Source organism: Podarcis melisellensis (genome assembly GCF_964234715.1).
Source record: "Podarcis melisellensis genome assembly, chromosome: 9".
In the NCBI taxonomy this organism is placed as follows: Eukaryota; Metazoa; Chordata; class Lepidosauria; order Squamata; family Lacertidae; genus Podarcis; species Podarcis melisellensis.
In genome coordinates, this window is record NC_138541.1 from 28,502,559 (window position 1) to 28,525,436 (window position 22,878).

The 22,878-nt window shown below is 44.0% G+C and overlaps 2 protein-coding genes across 2 annotated transcripts in view; one reads left to right on the forward strand and one right to left on the reverse strand.

The window, feature by feature from the left end:
* LOC309377774 (dynein light chain roadblock-type 2) overlaps positions 1-7,120 on the forward strand; it is a 384,929-nt gene extending 377,809 nt beyond the window's left edge. Inside the window, exon 5 of the mRNA XM_081925509.1 lies at positions 7,109-7,120. The gene's annotated coding sequence lies outside the window, so the exon portion shown is untranslated. The remainder of the gene's footprint in view (positions 1-7,108) is intronic.
* QRFPR (pyroglutamylated RFamide peptide receptor) overlaps positions 1-19,993 on the reverse strand; it is a 33,531-nt gene extending 13,538 nt beyond the window's left edge. Inside the window, exons 1-2 of the mRNA XM_081925171.1 lie at positions 19,203-19,993; positions 857-1,015 (exon numbers count right to left, since the gene is read on the reverse strand). Of these exons, the coding sequence (XP_081781297.1) occupies positions 857-1,015; positions 19,203-19,542 (499 nt within the window). The 5' untranslated portion in view covers positions 19,543-19,993. The remainder of the gene's footprint in view (positions 1-856; positions 1,016-19,202) is intronic.
* Between the last annotated feature and the right edge of the window lie 2,885 nt (positions 19,994-22,878).

Sequence of the window (22,878 nt, forward strand, 5' to 3'; positions counted from 1 at the left end):
CAGGTTACATTCGCTTCAGGTTACAGACTGCTAACCCAGAAATAGTGCTTCAGGTTAAGAACTCTGCTTCAGGATGAGAACAGAAATCATGCTCCAGCGGTGCAGCAGTAACAGGAGGCCCCATTAGTTTCAGGTTAAGTACGGACCTCCGGAACGAATTAAGTACTTAACCCAAGGTACCACTGTATGCTAAAATTGTTTTAGGCTACCTTAAAAGACTCCTGCCAACCAAGCCGTTCGAAAGTACGTCAAAGTGCAAGTAGATAAATAGGTACCGCTCTGGCAGGAAGGTAAATGGCATTTCTGTGCGCTGCTCTGGTTCGCCAGAAGTGGCTTAGTCATGCTGGCCACATGACCCGGAAGCTGTATGCCGGCTCCCTCGGCCAATAAAGCGAGATGAGCGCCGCAACCCCAGAGTTGGTCACGACTGGACCTAATGGTCAGGGGTCCCTATAACTTTACCTTACCTTAAAAGAACAGTTATTTAAAGGCAGGGTAGACCATATACAAATATATTAAATGACTAGTTCCATTTGATTCTGTATGCATGTTTGGAGTGAGGGAGGGGTTTTAATCTGTATGCATCCAAAGTGGGTTTTTCTTTTATATTCTTTTAAAAAAACTAATCTTCTCTCATAGCAGCTGCAACCCCCTAAAGCAGAGGTGGGTAATCTGGGGCCCTCCAGATATTGTTGAACTGCAACTCAAATCAGTTGCAACCCACATGGACAAGGTCAGGTCCAACATCTGGAGATCCCCAGGTTCCTCACCACTGCTCTATAGCGGACATATCAAAAGTGAGAAATCACCAGCAACATGCTGTGTCGTGCAATACCAAAGTCACCCAGGACCTTACCAAGCATTGTGTATGCTCTTCGGTTGGTGTACTGCCATTTCATCTTAAGAGGGTGGACGATCCCGTTATGCCTTTCTACCGCAATGCAGGTCATTGTAAGAATCTCGGTAACTATTGCAGTGGATTGAACAAAAGGCACCATCTTGCAAGCAAAAGCACCTAATAAAGGATTGAAACAAACAAAGCAAGTCATCAACAGGGTCTCATTATCTATACTATACCACAGAACAAAATACTCCAATGGAGGCAACATACATATTTTCATTCAGTGCCTTATGCCCAGAAGGATATTTTGCAACCCAAAGTGCCCTGAGAGGATCTATTAGAGTACAGTGGTACCTCAGGTTACATACACTTCAAGTTACAGACTCCGCCAACCCAGAAATAATGCTTCAGGTTAAGAACTTTTCTTCAGGATGAGAACAGAAATCGTGCTCTGGCGGCATGGCGGCAGCAGGAGGCCCCACTAGCTAAAGTGGTGCTTCAGGTTAAGAACAGTTTCAGGTTAAGAACGGACCTCTGGAATGAATTAAGTACTTAACCCGAGGTACCACTGTACTGAAATGCTATTATTTAGAATCACAGATAATATGCTGTTGAATAGCAATTTCAGGAGAATATGAGCTAGAGAAGGCTATTGCACTCATGATAGGCATCACATAGGTATATGGTTGGCCAAAGTGGAAATAGAATGCTGGACCATGTGGACCTCTGGTTTTATCTAGCAGGCCTTTTCTTATGAGCTTATAAACCTTATTGTCTTCCTGTTGACTTCCTGCTTGTTTGTTCTTGAAGCAGGTAATGTTTTAGCAATGCAACATGGATTGTGAGTGGAACCAATTCCTAAACTTTGAACTCTGACGACGATGATAACCTTGCTCCACCTTTAGTCATATGCCTCTGCAACTTGCAACGGTCTTCAAATAGATTTGCTATCAATCATAGTATCAGTAGAACCGCACTCCAAAAAATAATTACATCATGGGCCAAACACCTAGCCAAAGAAAAATTACTTTAACCTTTCCCTAAATTGGCTATGGGGAACCCATGGCCCTGCAGATTTTGTTGGACTCTACCCCCCATTAGCCTTAGTAAGTATGGCTAATGGCCATGGATGACTTGGCTGGGATGATGGGTGTCTGGAGTTCAGGATCATATGGAGAGTCATTGGTTTCTCATCCTGTATTAAATATTGCTATGGTTGTGGCAGGCAGACTGTCACTTGGCAGTTCCATTGGCAGGGGGCCACTACCAAGAATGCCCTATATTGTGCCAACACCCATCCAGCCCAGCCTATGTTATGGGCAGAACCTCAGAATGCACAGGCTGGTTGGTAGTGGGCAAGATATGAGTCAAGGTGTAGAGCAGAGTGGTGCCCAAAATTCAGTTCCTTATTCAGGCTGCCTCTGAATTCATATGTGTTGAATTAGGAACAGGGAATCAGGAGTCAACTTGGAATGGAAGAGGTTAAACTCAAATGTAGTTGAAGGACCCAGAAGGAAGAGGAAGAGGGTCTCTGTCTGTATTGAATGATAGTTGGGCTATTTATGGTTAACTACAAAACTTTCTGTATAGCTGTCCTTCAGAAGCACTTTCAGTCCTGTTTTGAGAGCCATCTCTACTTTAGTCTTGATGGTTAAAAATAGAAATATTATTTAAAAACATCACGTAAATGAAATCTACCAAAGCTTTACTTGCCTTCCAGAATGCTGGCTCTTCAGTTCTTTTGAAAGCCTTGCTAAATTCCATGAAATATAGTTAGCTTAGATGAATTAAATACATAAAGCCTTGCCACCTTTATATATTACCCAGAAGAAATGCTAAAAGCTTTAATGCTGTAGCTTTCAGTCGAAGCATGTTGAATTCATTTTACTTGGTAGAACATGCTCTTCGTTGTGCTAAACAGTTCCCAGAAACAACTCTCAGTTTAGTGTTTAAAGAGCACATTCTTAGCTTTATTTAGAAAAACATGAAATTCAAAAAGCTTTAATACAAATAAAAGCAGAAAAGTAGGCTTAGAATATTTAGTTACATTGTACTAAGGTAAGGTAGTTTTCCACACACAAGAGCTTCAAGGCTACAGTTTTGTGTTTGCATTGAAATCCTAAAGACACTTAATAGATTTTACAAAGCCACAGCCAAGAACCCTCAGATGTGGAGTCCTCTTACAATAGTAGCCCCAAGGAGAATGAAACAGATCCACTCCATGTTTCTTCCCCGGTGGATATATTGAAAATGAAGCCCCCTGGACCCTGAGGAGGCATGACTGCTGCCAGACTTCAGAGGTTAAACTAGACTTTTTGGAGGACCAGGAAACCCCTGAAGAACTTCCCTTATAGAAGCCCTACCCCTTGTAGCCTCACTGCCTAAAAGAAGTCGGCAGCTGCAGAAAAGGGACACCAGCTATTTAACTGGATATACGATGCAGGGGGTGGCTTTCATCTTGACTGCACAGCCCATATTATAATGCTCTGCCAGCCACTCTAAAATGCTGCTGAGACAACTTCCTTTTTGTGCTCCAACTGCAGGAAGCAAACTGTGGCTGTAACCAGGCCCCTTGGCCCTTGTCCAAGGTCCTGACAATGCCTTTCCTTAAGCTTCCAATCCAGTCTGGTCCAGAACTCCAATTTCCATCTTGGGAGCAAGCTTGTGAGTCACAGAGTCTGCGTATTTCCTGTTCACAGGATGTTTATGTTTGCTATTGCTTTCGTTTTCTCTCTCTGCACCAGAACATGCTAGCAGGCAGTCATGTTTGTTCTTTGTTCTGACCAACGCTGAATAAACATTCTAAATGATACCCTCCTGAGTGCAACTTTTGCTCTGTGTGAATTCTGCTGATAGAGTGTGCATCAGCCCAGGAATGCGGCAATCTATTTCTGGAGCTCATGCCGCTAATTGCTGATACTGTATCTACAGGAGATCAATGGATGTCCGGAGACGACGTGGAGGCAGTGATGGCCTTTGTCTCCCTGGCAGTATCCCAACAGGGCCATCGCCTTCCCTTGGTGATGGATGTCGCAATAGATCAAGACAACAGCAAAAAAAAAAAAAAGCATGTGGTGCAAGGAACACACAGCTCCCTTTCTCCCATTTCTACTCTAATGTGACACCCAAAGATCTCCCTTGCATTGAGATGCGTGAACTCCAGAGAACGTCTGGATCTCTTCCATACATGCCTGGGAAAACCTCAGCTCCACTGTATCTCTAGTTGGCAAACCTACCAATGTTCTTTTACAGGACTTTGCTTTCATTCCTTTTCTGGGAGCCAACAGCATTTTGTCAAAACTAGAAAGAAAAAAACTCTAGACGGGGTTCATCACATGCTGAAACTGGACTTCAGGTCCACACAAAAGTTTGGTGCGCTATTCAGAAATCACACAAACAAGCAGAAACATTAACACAAAGGACCGTGGTGATGTTCGGAATGGCCAAGTGTGGGTTTTCTGGCAAGATCCTAAGGGAGGGCAGGCTCCTGGGAAAACTGCTTGCAAGTTGCTGATCTGGGAGGCAAAGTGCAGCATGGTGAGAAGAATCTTCAGCTGCTTGGCTATGCAACCTCACCGTTTTGCCAGCAGGGCAGAAGAAAGCAAGTGCAGGGTAGACTTCTGCGTCAAGAGTGAGCAATAACAAATTCCCAAAGGCGACAGAGTCCAGCTCAGCTGTCTGCTTCCAGACCACTGCCTGCAGGATTGAGCTGAGGGAGTCAAAGGGAGTCAAAGAGAGCCATTGAAGGGGTGGACCTCTGGGTCGGACCTTTAACATCAAGCAGAGGGGGAGGGGTGCTTTTGCACACAAAAATGGAATGCTAATTGGGATTCTAAGTGTGCCCTGAGCACTGCACTTGGGAGAATACCGTAGAAGGTGAGCAGGATTCCTTTTTGCATTGTTTTTATCTCAACTATGCGGATTAGCAGCATGGCGCAATGAGGCTTATGAGCCTGTATTTAGGGCTTTCTTCTCCATCTGGACTACATCAGCTTATTTTAAATTTTTAAACTGTAAACCAGTCTAGTATTTTTGCATAAGGAAAGTATATAAGGTGAATAAAATAAGTAAACACCACAGCTGAGGATAAGGACACACAAAGGAGAGGAGTGGGGATATGGTTTATTATGATATAAAGCAAGTGTTTCACAAGAAGGACAAAAATTAACATCCTAATGTTCCTCTTCCTCCTCCTCTTTTCAGGTATTTACATAAATTGTAATTTTTTAAATTTCTTTTCTCTTGATTTTTCTGTTTTATCTTTTGCAAACCACTTTGTAAAAGACCTCAATCTAAGTGGTGTGTAAATTTTATGGAAAAATAACTGGTTTCCTTTTTTCTACTGTGCTGATGTAACAATTCAGAACTACTTTTTTTAATTTAAAAAAAACCCTCTCTCAGCTTTTATCATTTATCATGCCTCTTCATTTGGATTGATTACATCCTTTTCCCATTAAACTAAATAATGCAAATGAACTGCGTTTCAGCCTAATTGATCTCCCAGGGTTGCAATGAGGATTAAATGAAAGTGAAAACCATGTCTACTGGGGTGAGCTCTTTGGAAAAATTGTGAGATAAGAACAAACAAAACAGAAGAACCCCAGTGATGGATCTAAAAAGCATTCTACTGTCAAAGTGACCAACCAGATGCCAATGGATTTCTGAAAGTAGCCAACCAGATGTTCTCCCATCAACTGGCAAACTGTGTCTCACAGTGGAGGGAGAACATTGTGGCTAGCAGCTATTAATAGCCTTATCCTCCATTAATTTGTCTAATCCTCTCTGAAAGCCACCCAAGTTGGTTAAATCCCTCCAAGCTTTCAGTAGCCACAAAGCAGAAGTTGCGCACATGCTACAGTTTGGCTCGGCATTTCATTGAAATGAAGATAAGTAAATTTGGCTAGTTCATACTTGCTCTTATTGTCACTAAAAGAGTTTGTAGGGCTCCTTCATCTTCTGCATGCAACTGTCTTTGTGCCGTAGCTATGCAGAAAGTCTGAAGATCCTTCCTTTTAACTCATTTCCTCCGCCCTTCTCTTTCCTCAGACATCTTTATGGGTTTGAACCTGTCAGCATGACAGTAGCAGCACATGGTGGAAAGTGATGCTAAATCCAATAAAATAAATATCAAAACATTTTGCACACTTCAATCCAGCCACTTTGCAGAATTCTTCTCCTCTAGTGCCTTCTGTGCTTCAGCCAGCTTGAACATTTCAATTGCACATCCCTAAATTATCATATATTGCACACTCATTGTTTTGCCTCAAGTTTTATAACACTAGGAAGGATGAAGGATTTTATTAGCATGAAGCAGTCCTTGCTCCTGTCAGGGTCCAAATATATAGTTGTAATCCTATGCTTACTTACTCAGACGTGAATGCCATTAGGTTCAATGGGTTACACACCCAAGTAAGCATGTTTAGGACTGCAACTGCTCTTCCTCAGGGAGACAATTAGCCTTTACTTCCCCTCCCCCCCAAAAAAAAGTTCAAACTCTACATTCCACAATTTTATCTTTTCTTATTCTTCATACTGTCAATGGAGTGACATCATTCTTCACCTTTCTGAGGTAATCAATCTGATGCAGTCAGCTTGATTATCAGTTTTTCTCTAATTCAGCATGATTGAGCTTCTAGGATGCAGACAAAAAATCCTGACAAGACATGAAAGGCCACTTGGTTGCATACAATTTTGTAGCGGAGGATCTAATAAGAAAGTTAGCCTTTTTTCATTAGAGAAGGCATTCTGATACCCAAATTGCCTAGCAACAGAATTGTGGTCTCTCTATCATAGAAGTTGTTTTGACAAAAATTGTATGCTGGCTCAAAGTACTGCAGTTTCAGCCAAGCATCCAAACTTAAGTACAGCTTTCAAACCGGCAGTGTTTTTCAACAGAAATCATTATGAATTAAAATAACCTCTCAGCATGAAATACAAAAGCTAGCATGACAAGCTTATATTTAGAACACTTTTGGATTCTTTGTCTCTAAATATCTGTTTTCACCCTTGTGTTTGTACAATTCAAAACCCACCATCATTTTCTACAAGGAAAAAAAGATCCCTAGCTCAGAGCACTGTACTTTAATGTATTTGATTAAAAGGACTGTTCTATTGCATAACTATGAACATTTTATGATTGAAGGATATGGGCAGAGCAGTACTATTACATTAGACAGAATGCTTTAAGGCAGACTGGATTTTTTCTGGTATTTCCCCCTTCCCCCCGTTAAAACAATAATCACACAAAAAGTATTAAAAAAGATAAACATAACATTTACTCACTCGGAATACTTGTTGAAGAATAACAGATACAGTAGCTTTGTTCAAACAGGCTTAAAATGGTAATTCAGTTACCAAGAAATACCTAAAATGGCTTAAAATGTAGTCTGAGCATGGGACTTTAAAGTATATAAAGGCAGGCAAGATGAGGTGACACCTCCAGCTCTGGCATAATTCAGCAGTAGAGCACATGTCTCACATATAAAAGGTTTGATTCCTGGCATTTCCAGGTACGTCTAGCCCCTGCACTATTGTCTATCTTATGAATTTTAATGATCGGTCAAGAACTTTGGTCAATAGGCAGGGTAGAAATACTCCAAATAAATAAAAACCAAGAAGACCATTAATTTTACCTAGTACAGCTTTAATGATAAACTTTGCTTCCTTGTTATGAGCTTCACTGAGCTGTCTGGTTTAGCTTTCCTTCACTTTCTCCCTGGACTTGCATTTTAAGAAAATGCATTTGGCCCAACTTTAGGCGAAAACTAAAGACCTACTTAGAATGTGGTCTAAACCTCCCTTTAAATCCATCTCAGCCAAGATAAGGGAACTCACTCTGAAACTCACCTACAGGTGGTACTTAACACCATGGAAACTGGCACTGATATGCCCAAGAACCTCACCAAAATGTTGGAGTGGCTGCACCTCCACAGGCACATACCTCCACATGTGGTGGGAATGCCCCAAAACCCAACCCTTCTGGACAGCAGTCCTACAAGAAATATGCAAAAGAACTAAATAGGTATTAGAACTCACCCATAGGCACCGACTCCATGGGGCCTGAGGGGGCCCGAGCCCCCTCAAAAATTCATTTGGGGGGGCTCCGCCCCCCAATAATTTAAGAAAATTATTAGTTATATTATGCTTTGTAAAATCACAAAATTATGTTGGTATTTTTTATTTTCCTTGTTTGACGATAGTTACCTTTTAAAATACATTCAGTAATGAGTTAAAACAAAGCCACTCCCGATCTAGAGAGGGGGTGGGGTTGCGGGCTCTCGACCCATCAACAATCTTGCGGGGCTGGCCCTAGCTCATTAATATTCACCGCCCACGGCGGCAGCCAATCGGCTGCCACAAAGGGCGGGCCCTCACAGGTTCACTTAAGGTGGGGCAGCCTTTCGTTCCCTCAGCAGCAGCGGTTTGGAGGTCTTGGGCCCCCCCAATATTTTTTATAAGTCGGTATGGGCCCCCGCCCCCCAATATTTTTTATAAGTCGGCGCCCCTGAACTCACCCCAGAACTGGCCCTACTGAACATCTTCCAAGAGCATAATGACCACTCACATTATACAGAGCTTATAACCCACCTACTCTCAGCAGCCAGAAGCCTCATAGCCAGACATTGGAGAGACCTGTCAGGGGTGAACATTAACCAGTGGTATCAAATAATATGGGAAACAGTCTTACTAGAAAAGCTAACCAATAAAACAAAACTGACACGGGGACAAATAGAAGAAAATGCCTCACCCCAATATAGCTCCTCTTTATCACATACACAGCCCAACAAGACAACAACAAGAACCCACCAACAGCATACAAATCAGTCTGGCTTACATGACCCAACAAGTCCTCCACCTCCAAAGGAAAACAAACCCCACTGCAGCTAACCACAGACAACCAACCATATCCTGGTCCCCCAACCAGAAACAAAACAAGCGAATAGAACGAGAACCTGCCGCTGACGCGAAACCCCCCACGTACACTGCAAAAAATATAAATTTCACCACTACCCCTCCTTCCTGACCTTATACTATACTCAACAATAATGTCTCATAACAAATGTAACTGATCTGTAGAAAAGACTGTACAACTTGAGAAAAGAGACAAGGCATGTACTTTTGTAAACTAAGAAAAACTTTAATGATAGTAAAAACGTATAATTCATTAAGCCCTTGCTGTTAAACTTTGCTGAGTCACTCAGTCCCCCATCCCATCTGATGTGTAATGGATGGCATTTACAGCTCATTAAATGTAACTGGAGCAACATTTGTTTTATCACCTGACTTCAGAGCAAGCCGAGCCAATTATCCATCTGTAGATGACATATTTTTAAACTCTCCCATTAAGTCAATAAACGTTAAGCGTGTAACAATGCCACTCTGTTATAAAATAATGAAGCTAGGCAGAAGGGAAGAGCCTCAGACAAATCACCCGAAGATATTTCAATCAAGATTGGTAACTGGTATATAGCAAGTCCCCATCAGAAGTAAATAAAATTGCATTAAAAAGATGGAACCCACAGATCAAAACCTGATTATATTTTACTTATTATTATGTATAAACCATTTAAAAATACATTATCTAATGCAAAACCTTTCAACACAATGACATAGTCAGCTTCATTGATGACAGGAGGGAGACCCACTTACGGTGAAAGATCTGCACTGGTTGACAATCTGCTACCAGGCCAAGCACACAACTTGGATCCAGTTTTCCTGTGAGATCACTTTACCCCATATATGCCCACTCAACTGCTTCAATCTGTGGAACTGACATAGTATTATCAACCATTTTCCCTAAGCCTGCATGGAGCTCAGCCTCACCATCAACCTGATGAAGACCATTATCCTCAGTCACAACGTCGCCAGCACTCCATGCATCGGAACTGGTGACCACATGCTTAAGGTGGAAGACATTTTTTTCTACCTGGCCTCCAACATAGCCAGCAACCTTTCCAATGATGCTGAACTGGACAGATGTATTGGCAAGGCAGCAATGGCAATGGCAATGGCTCACCTCTCCAAAAGGGTATGGGAGAACGTGATGCTAACATCCAATACCAAGATGAAGGTCTTCCTGGCTTGTGTGTTGAGCACGCTGCTTTATGGAAGTGAGTTGTTGGCAACTTACAATTGCCAGGAGCAACACCTCCACACCTTCCATATACATTGTGTCAGGAAGATTTTGGGTATCAAATGCCATGACAGAGTCTAAAATAAAGACGTGCTCTCCCAAGCCCATATTCCCAGTATGTACACACTTCTGCTCAGCGGATATACTCTGTGGGGAAGTGGCTTCAGGCACTAGGCCTGTTGGCACACAAACACTGCATTGCAAAGACATCTTCAAACATGGCATGAAGGCTGGCAAGATTTGCCCCACTGTATGGGAACTCCTTGCAGATGATCACAGTGACTGGAGACAGACAGTCAGGTCATGCATATGCAGCAGCGACCATCGTACACCTGTAGCAGCAAAACTGGACACCTTCATCTACCCCACTTGCAATAAAGCATGACTCTCCCATATTGGTCCCATACAGCCACAGCAGGCACTGTAACTCTCTGATGGTTTGACCCAAACCGTCAGGTGCACTCTTCCTGAGAAACAGACAGATGCCAATGATTATTATTGTTGTTCACAGGAAAATGCTATGAATTCTTCACAGATTTATTTACCATGCCTTTATCCTGATTTTCAGACAATAATAGTTTCCCAAAGTGCCTTGCATCAAACAAAGGCATGAAAAATAGAGACAGGCCATGCCATCAGGCTTATAAGTAGGGCTGGGCAATATCTGGTGTTCAACCTCATGCTAGATCACCAGCTAAACATTGTGATATACACTGCTCATAGCAATTACCGTAGCGGGCATTTGAAATCAACCATAGAAATACAATTTAAGCTTTCCCCCACTATAGTAAACAGAGATAAGCAGCAGCTTATTTCAAAGACAACTTTGATTTTGACAGTCAATTCACTTCTCACAATGCCTAAATTGCCTTCAGATCATCTTAGATATGCATAAACACACCAGAGGCATTAGCTTTTATAAATGGCTGCAGTATTTAAAGCACTTCGGGGGATTATCTCTTATTTTGGAGGGTAAAAGGCACAAGCAATCTTTGAGCTGCAGTTGCTGAGAATAATATTTAGTTCCTCTGAGAAGCATCAGCTGTGGAATCACTGAAAGAAGATGTCTTCAAGCACAAAGAGACTAATAAGATACCAGGTTTTGATTTTTAAGAATAAAGCTGCTTTTTTCTCTCCAACATTTTTTACTGTATAGCAATTGAGACAGTACTGTACTGTATTCCATACAGGATGATTAAAAAATAGGCTTTGTTCTCTCTCGTGGGGTTTTTTCAGACACAACACCAAAGCATGTTTTGGTATTACATTAACAAGCACAGTGCTTATGTGTGCCCCAATTTCTCTTCTCAGTTCTAGTTTAGTAGTTTGAACTGGGTTTGCAATCATGGTTTGGGGCAAATGATGGTTAGCACAAACCATCATTTGCCATTACATCTGAACTAGGCAAGTTACACTTTGCCCCCTAGTTCAAAGTGACAGATTAAACTGGAGCGCGCAAGGGAAGTAATGAGGGAAAGATTCTTCACAAAGCACCAAACCATAGTTTGGTGTTACACTTTAACCAAGCCACTGTGAAGGCAAGTTCTGTAAAATCCCCTATAGGTAAAGGTAAAGCGACCCCTGCTGTTAAGTCCAGTTGCAGACTACTCTGGGGTTGTGGTGCTCATCTCGCTTTACTGGCCAAGGGAGCTGGTGTACAGCTTTCAGGTCATGTGGACAGCATGACTAAACTGCTTCTGGCAAACCAGAGCAGCGCACAGAAACACCGTTTACCTTCCCGCCGGAGCGGTTCCTATTTATCTACTTGTACTTTGACGTGCTTTCGAACTGCTAGGTTGGCAGAAGCTGGGATCGAACAACAGGAGCTCACCCCATCGTGGGGGTTTGAACCACCAACCTTCTGATTGGCAAGCCCTGGGCTCTGTGGTTTAGACCACAGCGCCACCCATGTCCCAGTAAAATCCCCTCTAGAGGACCCTTAAAGTGAGGGACATCACCTGCTTATATCCAAACAGGAAGAAAAGCTTCGTACCCCCCACCTTGATATACTCTTCTTTTTCAACTGTAATTTAGCACCTTTTGAATCAGGCACCTTTTCTGTCACAGTCCAGTGACAAGAAAAGGTGCCAAACTGAATAATAATAATAATAATAATAATAATAATAATAATAATTTATTTATATCCCACCCTCTCCAGCCAAAGCAGGGCTCAGAGTGGCTAACAAGAGTAAAAGTAGCACAGTTTACATAAAATCACAATCAATTAATTAAAACACATTCTAAAATCAATTCATTCTAAAATCAGTTCAGAATCAAATTAATGGCAACCATTGGGCTAGAGTTCTATGAGGATTACCAAAGGAGGGGGTGAGACTGTGCCTTGGCCAAAGGCCTGGCGGAACAGCTCTGTCTTGCAGGCCCTCTGGAAAGATATCAAGTCCCGCAGGGCCCTAGTCTCTTGTAACAGAGCATTCCACCAGATTGGGGCCACAGCCGAAAAAGCCCTGGCTCTGTTCTGAGGCCAGCCTAACCTCCCTGTGGCCCAGGATCTCCAAGATGTTTTTGTTTGAAGACCATAAGGTCCTCCGTGGGACATAAAAAAGATGAATGTGGCTAGAAAGGAAGAAGGGTTAACATGTTTAGAGTGTGTTCTCGATTCTTCCTTTTCAATTTAGCCCTACAGTTTTGCCTTTCCTGTGCCTGACATCATATGCAGGGGAGGCCCCTCAAGGGCAAAGTAGCCCTGTGAAGTTTCAGGGGAGGGGAAAACACCCTCAAACCTCCGAAACCATGGTCCAGTCTTTTTTCTGACACACGCAATAACATCAATACAGTTCCAATTACTGAGAGGCTTCCATCCATCTTCTCTGCTTAGCCAGCCATTAAAAAACTAGCAGTAGACTTCAACCCCTGCCTCCCAAGTAGAGGGAGAAGTTAAACACAAGCAACCATCTCATGTTTTCTCTTTCAGGAGCCTGGCCTTGAGGCACCAGACATGGACTGTGACGTGCGTAGAGCTTTGTGACTGCCCTCCCAAGCCATCATGTGGTTGTTTGTTCTTCTCTGTTGGTACACATATTTCCTCGAACAGCAGGATGCATGCGCCTTTTTGTGAGAGGGTGCACTAGGCTCTTGCTTCAGCTTTCTTTATTTTTAAAAAATACATTTATCTTGTGAGAAAGCAAGGCATTAGTACCAGTCCAGCCAGGTTACTTTCCTCAGTGCAGACAAAGAGGCAAAAAAGAAAAATCATTTCTTTCTTGGTTCCTGAAGGTCTTTCTTTTGTTTTAAGAGGTTGGGGTCCCTCATGCAACAGATTGCTTTTCTGTTGTAAAGGGGGGGGGAGAAATTGTTCATCTACATCAGGGTTTGTTTTTTCCTTGTCTGGGGAAGAGACATAAAGAGTGATAATTGTGAACTGGCTTGTATAACGAAGGGAGCTGGCTTAGAGGGGAGAGATGTGTTTTTCTTTGCTTATTCTATTGCTTGTGAGAGATGGGGCAACAGAACACAATATTTAATTCTGGAGACTGGATATGCTTATATTGTAATCTGGGGAGAGCGCTGGCTAGAGAAGGAGGTGGCTTTTATTTTTAAAGCAGTCTCTGACTTTCACAACAAAGCTTTCAAGCCTAGTCCCACTTATCTGGGAGTAAGCTCCATTGAGCTCAATGGCACTTACTTCCGAGTAAATGCAATTATTATTATTTAATATATTTCTGTCCCACCTTTCTCCCAAGCTGGGATTCAACGTGGCATGTATAGGAATGCATTGTAAATGAATTCTTAAAAAAACACCACACACTCAAAAACACTTAATATAACCCAAACTTAATACTGCATCACACAATTTCCTACTCCTTTTTGGAACAGTGAGTTCCATTTTCTTTGATTTTTATCTAACTGGAATCCGCAAATGTTGTAATATATTTAATTTTCTTTCCCAAAAAATCCATATTTGAGCTGCTCTGCAAAATCTGTTGTTTTGCAGAAAAAGAACCTGGAACCATGTTGGGTGACAGGGAAGGGTGTACATGGGGCCTCGATTGCACACACTTTACCAAATTCTTTGCTGCAACTGACCTTGAACTGATGCCTTGGTTTCTCACAGATTCAGAGCCAGCAGAGGTCTTAGGTTAAAAGCTGAATAAAATGATGGCACATGCAACTAAAAGTCTGTGGAATGGCTGGAAATCTAAACCTGACATAATGAACAGCTAGACTGCCAAAATGCATTCCAGCTACAAAACGAGTGGTATACAATTTTTTAAACAAATATATATATATATATAATGTGCACTACTATTGCTTTTGTTTTTCTCTACACACACTGTCTTTGTTAGTAACTGGAACAACAGTGGGAGTACTAATATTCCTTTACCTCCAGCATTTGCCTTCCATTAAACATATGATGCCAAATTTGCTTCTAGGCATGCTGTTTTCTGCAGAACTGTGATCACCAGTTGTCACTGTAAAGAGCCTTGTTTGCTTTTCATACAATATACAGACTCTAGCAGACTTTGCTTGAAAAGTGGTGTAAGACTGAAGATTTGAGGTGGTAACAATACATTTGGCAGAATCCAAGGTGTCAGACATACAGTCACAAAGTTGCAAAAGCAGAGGGTGATTTTCAAGGGGGAAACTGTGAGAGGAGACATGATGTTTAGATTTCCTCAAATGCTTTTCCTCCAGCTGGTGTTCCACAGACATGATTGCAGAGAAGGAAGTGTGTGAACAGGGACACCTTCTGAACTGAGGTTAGACACTTGGGTGCTAAGCATTTGCACAACTGTGCGGTTTAAGTGTCCACTATCAATTTGCAAGGGGACCTCACAAGGAACCACCTCCTAGGCTCTACTCATGTGACCTCATAGGCTCCACCCATGCACCCCACCAGCTTCCAGTGATGGGACATTCAACGGACTGGGCCAAATGGGGAGGCCTAATGGGCTTAATTAGTTGCATGGGACACAGATTCCCCATTGCTGTCTTAAAGCCTAAAATATATTATTATACAGGGAGGGGGAGCTGTAAAGCTGGTGTGAGGAACCTGTAGCCGTAAGGCTGATTTTATATGGCCTGTAAATATGATGGCTATAAGAAAGATTGTGCTATACAATCCTGCACTGTTGTGAAGTCTGCCCACTTTTGTTTCCCACTCTACCCACCATCAGTTGTGGCCCCCACTTACTTTTTCTATAGGCCAACAGCCCTTGCTGGGGGGAAAGAAGAAGAAGAAGAAAATCCACGCCTGATTCAAAGAGGGAAAGATAAAGAGAATGCCAATAAAGGGCAGTGGAATGCAAAAGGTTTTGCTTCCAAGCCCCCACTGCTGTGTTGCTAGTCCACTCCCCTGGCCCCTCCCCCACTTGTTCCTCCTAAAAGCACATGAAAAATTCAAGGACTGAGAATTCAAGGACTGAGAAAAATTCAAGATGAGCTCGGCTAGTCTTTCTGCTGGTGGCAATGACTCTCACTGATTCTAAGCATCATTTCCTAATTCTTGAAACATTAATGTTGTTTACTGCTGTCAATCAAAGCTACTTCAGGTCTTGTGAAGGCAGTTTGCCTACACTATGCAAGCTGGGTAATGTTGCCAACTAATCAGCAGTGACGGCAGCAGTAATAGACTAACCACCAGCTTGCTATGTCCCTCCAACCTTCTGACCTAGGGTCTAGTCATTTCTTAGTAGCATGGAAGTCTGTTTTCCTAATTTGAAAAACATTGTATTTCTGAATTTGTATACATTGCCCCTCACTGTGATTTTCAGATACTTTGTACTCATTGCTCTGATAAACTGATCATTGTATCAGAATGGAAACTCAGTAGCATGTGAAACTATGCAAACTATATAATGATAGGACAGCAAGGTGCTGGCACCATCAAAACGCCAAAGCTGACTTTCTACTATTACACACCACCCCAATCTCCAAGAAGTGAGAGAGTGTAGGGGTGTCTTTGCTTTACCAAAGATTTGGCTTCCTTGGAATGAATGTGTGTCTTTATGAATGTGTGGTGTCTTTAGGCAATATAATTTTATTTATATGCAATCTGGGCATTAGGCTGGAGAGTCTCACAGCATTAATACTCCAAAAGATCTTGCTTCCCCTCTCAGTTTCCAGGGGAACCCCAAGTCCAGCTTTGGATTCAGCACAAAGCAAGACATGTCTCTGTGTCTCCCAGCTTCTAGCTCATACCCACAACAATTCTGGCTCCAGATGGGTGAGGGAAAGGCCCATCTGTTTATTTCTATGGCACACAGTAACTTTTTAGGATATGTTAAAATCATGGTACTTAACTAGCCAGCCAAAGCCATTACCTTGATAAAGGAACTGGTTGGCAAGTTCCCCTTACACATTCTACCTGCACAGATTCAGGATCCCAAGGACTGGGAGGGATCCAAGGTATCATCCGGACTGAGCCCCAAACTCATAACAATACACATGTGGTGGGGATCCAACTGAGTGTCACACTTTTTGAAAAGCAATGATTACACTATTCTTATTAATGTAGTTTTTCAGCCTCAGTTATGAGCTGCTCTGTTATGTCTCCTTAAACATGCTAAACACTTACATTGCACAAACATTCAGTCTCTGAATGCTGGTTGCAGGGGGTCACAAGCTGGGAGAGTACTGTTGCCATATAGTTCTGTAACTCCTTACAACCCTGCGTCTAAGGTGCAAGCCAATTCATGGATATTGACTACACATGCATGGATGAACAATACGAGTGCCAAGCACAATGCTTAGCAACTTTACTGTCGGCGTTTGCTTATGTTTTTGCAACACTGATGTCATTTAAGAATAGTTCCATGCTCTGCTGGTGACATTTAGTACTTGCAGCAATTGTCACAATAATGCCAAATTCCTAAATCTCATTGAAGACTGCAGCTGTGAACATCTGGGATAGACCTGAGGCTCTGTGCATTCTCCTATTTGTCAATCTCATAATAAAATGCAAAAGACATAATTATTGTCTTTATTAGTGCACAGTATGAAAAAGGCCTGAACAATGATGCCATGCTAGAATTATTATTCTTTTTTAGAAAACTGGAGCTACATGCCTTTTGGGGAGAGAGGACTGATGTGGCACAGCAGGTAAGACAGCTACAATTAGGAGGTTTAAATCCTACCTCCGCCATGAATTCATTAGCAACTCCTCCTCAGTCTCCCATCTGCAGAACTATAGTAATACCTGCAGGGTTATTGTTATCTTTACAAGATAATATTTGAAGTGCTTTGAACACTCAGTCACTACGCTCAATCACAATGCAAATTGTAGGAGTCCATCAGCTCCCCGCAGTTATAATTCACATATATTGTGTACATTATATATTGTTCTTTAATCAGTGTCCCTAATTGTAGTACAACTACAAGTAATGTCATGGTCTGTTCCTGAAGCTGGGTCTGAACTATGACCACACTCTGCTAAGAGTTGCATTATCACACACTTCTAAATGGAACTTGTGAAGAAGAATTAAGTGCTGGACTGTAGATAATGTAGTTATGGATGCTGCTATAGAAAATCAAGCAGCATGATTAACTCTTAGGACTAGCTCAGTTGGTTAGAGCATGTCGCTGATAACTCCAAGGTCGCAGGTTTGATTCCCATAAGGGACAGCTGCATATTTTTGCAATGCAGGGACTCGGACCAGATGATCATCAGGGTCCCTTCCAACTCTAGGATTCCCCAGTCAAGAGAGCTTTATGGGTGGTTTCTAAGATGCACCCATGGAAGCAATTCAGCAACAGAATGCAGGTGAGGCTGCTGTAAGTTGACACAAGAACATAAGATGAGCCAGTCTGGTCCAGCACCCTGTTCTCACAGTGGCCTGTGGAAAGCCCCAAAGCAAAACTTGGTCACAACAATGCTACTCACCTGTGATTCCCTGCAACTGGTATCAAGATACACGCTGCCTCCAATAATGGAAGTGGAACATATACATTGTGGCTAGTAGCTGTTGATTGTCTTTAAACAGACAACTTTGCTACATTGGTACAAGATCGATTTATCACCCTTCTACCCCACCTTTCCCCAGTGGAGCTCAAGGGGGAGCACACAGCTCTCTTCCATCCAGGGGTGCCAACTTGAATAAAATATTGGGGGGACCCAGGTAAGCACCCTGCCCCTCATGATCAGGCACAAGACTGTGCACACACATTATTTGAATGGCAATGCCCATCTACTGGGAGGGGGCGCCTCCCTCAAATATTTTATTGGGGGCCCCCAAAGGGACCTTGGCCCCTAGGCGTTGGCCCCATGTTTCCGCCCCATCGTATCCTCACAACAACCCTATGAGGGAGGTTAGGCTTGAGAGACTGTGACTGTCCCAAGGTCACCCAGTGAGTTTCATGGCTGAGCAGGGATTTGAAAACTGGTCTCCCAGGTCCTAGTCCAACACTCCCAACCACTATACCACACTGCCTTGATCTGCAAACTTTGGCCTAAAGCAGAGGAGACTGAACTGTGGCTCTTCAGGTGTTGTTGGACTCCAACTCCCATCAGCTCCAGCCAGTGCTGACAATGAGCAGGCATGATGGGAGCTGGGAGTATCTTGAGTCCCACATGTTAAGCAACCCTGCCCTAAAGCGACTGAGGATAAATGATGCTGGAAGGAAAGGTAATCAAAACTTTTCCCCACATTAAGATAGATAATCCCTCCACTTACAAACCTGACTTTGAAGGCCCAGGTGTATGGTTGTGGCTGCTTTCACAGCAATCTCTCCTAGAATTGTAGAGTTGGAAGGAACTTCAAGGGTCTTCTAGTCCAACCCTCTGCAATGCAGAAATCTCAACACATGGTCCCCTGAAACCAAACCTGACCCACCTTAGCTTTGCAGTGGCGTAGCGTGGGTTGTCAGCACCCGGGGCAAGGCAAGTAATTTGCGCCCCCTAACCCATGGATTTGCGCCCCCTAACCCTAACCCCCAGATGTTGCGCCCGGTGCGGCCAGCCCCCCCTGCACCCCCCACGCTACCCCACTGTAGCTTTGCACAGGTGTTAGCAGTTTTATCGCTGCACCACTATGAATCCGCTTTTTTTCTCCTCTGCACTCACTGAATACTTCTAAAGTATTAAGCTTCTGTACCTCCATGAGGACTACAAACATGTTCTTTTAAAACTAAAGAACCCCAACATTACCCTTAATTTTAGAGGGGCGAAGGGAATCGTTGTGGTGTGTCGGAATGAAGTGGAGGTCAAACCCCCGTCTCCCTCCTCCCTGGAAGTAGGAGACCCGCCTCTTTCCCTCTGGCTCGGCCACTCACCCCCCAGCCAGTTGCTGGAGATGTTCTGCAGCATGGTGAAGGGGACGCAGAAGAAAGCGATGAGCAGGTCGCTGAGGGCCAGCGAGCAGATGAAGATGTTGGTGACGGTGCGCATGGCTTTGCGGCGGCTGACCACGTAGAGCACCAGGCCGTTGCCGAAGAGCGCCAGGGCGAAGATGAGCACGCAGGTGAGCACGAAGGCCAGCTTGGCGCGCCGCGGCAGCTCCGGGATGTAGACCAGCGGCTGCAGCCCGTAGAGCGCGATGAACTGCTCGCGGGTCACGTTGTTGTCGCGCAGCAGCTGCGCGAACTGCTCCGGGGTGATGTTCAGGGAGCGCATCGCGGCGACGGGGCGGGTCAGACAGCGATCCTCTGCAGCATGGCCGGACCAAGCGGGCGCTCCTGGCGGGAGGCTGATCAAACCAGGGAATTTTCTTTAAAATTTAAAATTCGTGGGGGGACGGGACACTTCTCAGCCTTGCTCGACGGCGCCCACAGCTAAGGGCTGCAGCAAGATCCGCGACTCCAGTCGCCTTTTATTCATTGTCCAGACGTCTCCACGAGGATCTGCCCTTCGTCTGAGAAAGGCAGCCGAAACGAAGAGCAAAAGGGTGGCGCTTAATCGAGGGTGTGAAACTTTCGAGAGCGAGACGCGCTCGTCCACTCCACCCGCCGCGCGCGCCGCAACCTTCCCGTCTAGAAGAAGTCGAGGATGGAGCGAAAAGTCGAGCTTGGGAAAAGCAGCGAAGGGCTCCTATTGGAGACTTCCTCCGAGCCGCTAGCCAATCGGTGAGCAGAAAGAGCGTCTTCTCGCCCCCCCCCCGTCCTTCAAAGTTTCCCGGAGCGCCGGGGCTCGTCAGGGATTGGCTGGCGCTTGTTGGGGAGTCGCCGGAGGGGCGCAGCTGACGCTTCCTCGGGCGGAGAGGGGCGCTTGGAACGCGGCTCCGAGCGGGCGCAGCGAGGCTGCTGACCTCGTGGAGATCGGAGAGCGCTGCGTCTTCAAAATAGAGCGCTATGGAGCGGCACAGGGCAAGACTCTGGAGCCTTGGAGGTCCAGGACGCCACTCTGCCAAATAAGCCGCAGAAGGATCCCCAGGCGCAGGCGGACGTGCTCTGCTTTGCTCCACGCCGAAGCAAATGAAGGATTAGCTGTAATAAATTAACGATGGGTCCCTGTGAGACCATTGCTTCCGGAATCTAATATAACCAACTGCTTAAATTTATGTCTTCCCATGAATTACACTGATCTGGAGCTGGAGGGTTAGAATTTTTATTTTTAGTTTACAGTACTAGGTTTTAAAACAGCTTAAGGAATACAGTGGTACCTCAGGTTACAGACTCCGCTAACCCAGAAATAGTGCTTGAGATTAAGAACTTTGATTCAGGATGAGAACAGAAATCGTGCAGCAGCGGGAGGCCCCATTAGCTAAAGTGGTGCTTCAGGTTAAGAACAGTTTCAGGTTAAGAACGGACCTCTGGAACGAATTAAATACTTAACCTGAGGTACCACTGTATTTGCACATCAGTCTGAAACTTCTTTAGGTTACAGCTTGACCTTAGGGATGCAAAGGTTGGAAGGGAAGTCCCCCTGCGTTCAGTGGGGTTTGGTCCCAAAGCATAGCTGTCAACTTACAGATTTGAAAATAAGGGACCAGCAGCCTCAAAAATAAGGGATCAGCAGCCAAAATAAGGGATTTTTCGGGCACAGGTATGTTCAACTTCTGAGCTCCTCCAAGCCAAAGGCAGAAAGCCCAGCCAGCAGCCAAACGAAGCCTCAAGCCTCAAGGAAAACCACCGTTGGGAAGCGCTGAGCGCTGGGAAGCGCTGAGCAAAGGTGAGTCCCCAGGCAACACAGCCAATTTGATCAGCACAAGGCATGCAAGCTCCACCCCCCAGTCGTTCTTAGACTTCTTATTGGGTGAGCAACACAGTTGGAGCCTCCCTGGCCAGCAGGGAGGGAAAGGAGCTGCTTCCTTTGAAATGCGGGAAATTTAAGGGACATCATCAGTAAGGGACAGCAGCGGGACATGGCGCTGGGATAAGGGACTGTCCCGCCAAATAAGGGACGCTTGCCAGCTATGTCCCAAAGTGAGTGCACAACTTTAAAGAGAGCCAACACCAGGTGTGGGGCAGCCCTCAGAAAAGTGGTGGGGCCACAAGGTGCCATGAGAAGGCTGATGACACCCAGTTTTATTTCACCATCTGGTGAGATGGTTGAGGGGAAATAAACTGAGTTTGAATCTTGGCAGGATGGAGCTACTAGGGGTTGCTGGTTCTGGTGCTCGAGAATTGGACAGTTGACTGTCCTGAATGCAGTTGCACTCCCATTTCTTTTTTAAAATTACATTTATATACTGCCTTTCGCCCAACAACCCCATAAAAACACAAATTGCCCAACTTGATATTAATAAACAATACCCCCAAACTCATTTAAAAGGCTATGAATGGTTCAGTCAGCCAAAGGCCTGGCTGTAGAGCAACATTTTAATCTGGCGCCTAAAGATAGGTAACGAAAGTACCAGGTGAGAATCCCTAAGAGCATTCCACAAAGGGAGCCACCACGGAAAAGGCCCATTCTCATGTTGCCATCATATGGACCTCTTGTGGAGGGGGCAACTTGAAGGCCTCAAATGATGCTTGCAAGGTCCAGGTTAAGGGAAAGATGGACTCTGAGATATTACAGTCCTGAGTCTAAGCACTCTGAATTGGGCCCAGAAACTAATTAGCAGCCAGTGCTGTCAGGCCAGGATTAGTGTTATATGCTCAAAGTGTCTTGTCCCAGTGAAAGAGCAGGTACATAATCTAGGGGCAGCTTTTGAATCCAGCTTTGTCACTGAAAGCCTGGGTACCCTCAGTTGGGAGTACCCTTTACCAACTCTTGCTGCTACAATATTGATGGAGTAGGAGAGTTTTGCCACAGTAGTCCAGGCACAGGTAACTTCAGTATGTTGGTCTTTAGTATGTATATTGCAGTGAAGCCCATATATCAATAGCCTGCAAAGATTGTAGGCTGAAAGAAAAACAAAAATTAAGGTTTACTCCCAACTAGGGATGGGAGAGAAATTCAGTTCAGCTCGCATTTAAATATGAATTTATCAAGTCACACTTACCAAAATAATTTGAGAAATGAAACACAGCCATCCTTCAAAATATGCACTTAGCCAAACTAAGTGCTCTCCAATCTACCAATATTTACAAAAATGTACATATTGAGGTGGGGGGGATGTGTATTAAAATGAATATACTGGCAAAAATAGCATACAAAAATGGCATTATATGAGGTGAAATTGCTTGTCAAAAAAAGAGGAATTTTTTTTTGCATGAAAGTGCTGAAGGGTTTTTATGAGAATTATAAAAAAGAAGAAAAATCAGAAATTGCTGCAGAAATGTGAAGAACCAGTGGTTGTTTTTCAGCTGGAACTCACCAGAATTTAGTTCTGATACCTCTCAAGTGGGCAACATTGCCATTGTAAGAGAACAAGGGAGGCGTTCACGGTGAGTTCTGGCACCTGTTTTTCTAAAAAAAAAATAGCACTGAATTTAAGATTGGGGAAATTAGCAAGATGAAATTGACAGATCCTTCTATCTCTGCTCCCAACACAGGATTGGATTACTGCAATGCAATCTGTGTGAATCCTCCCTTGTTCTTGTCTGGAAATTGTAATTGGTTCAGAAT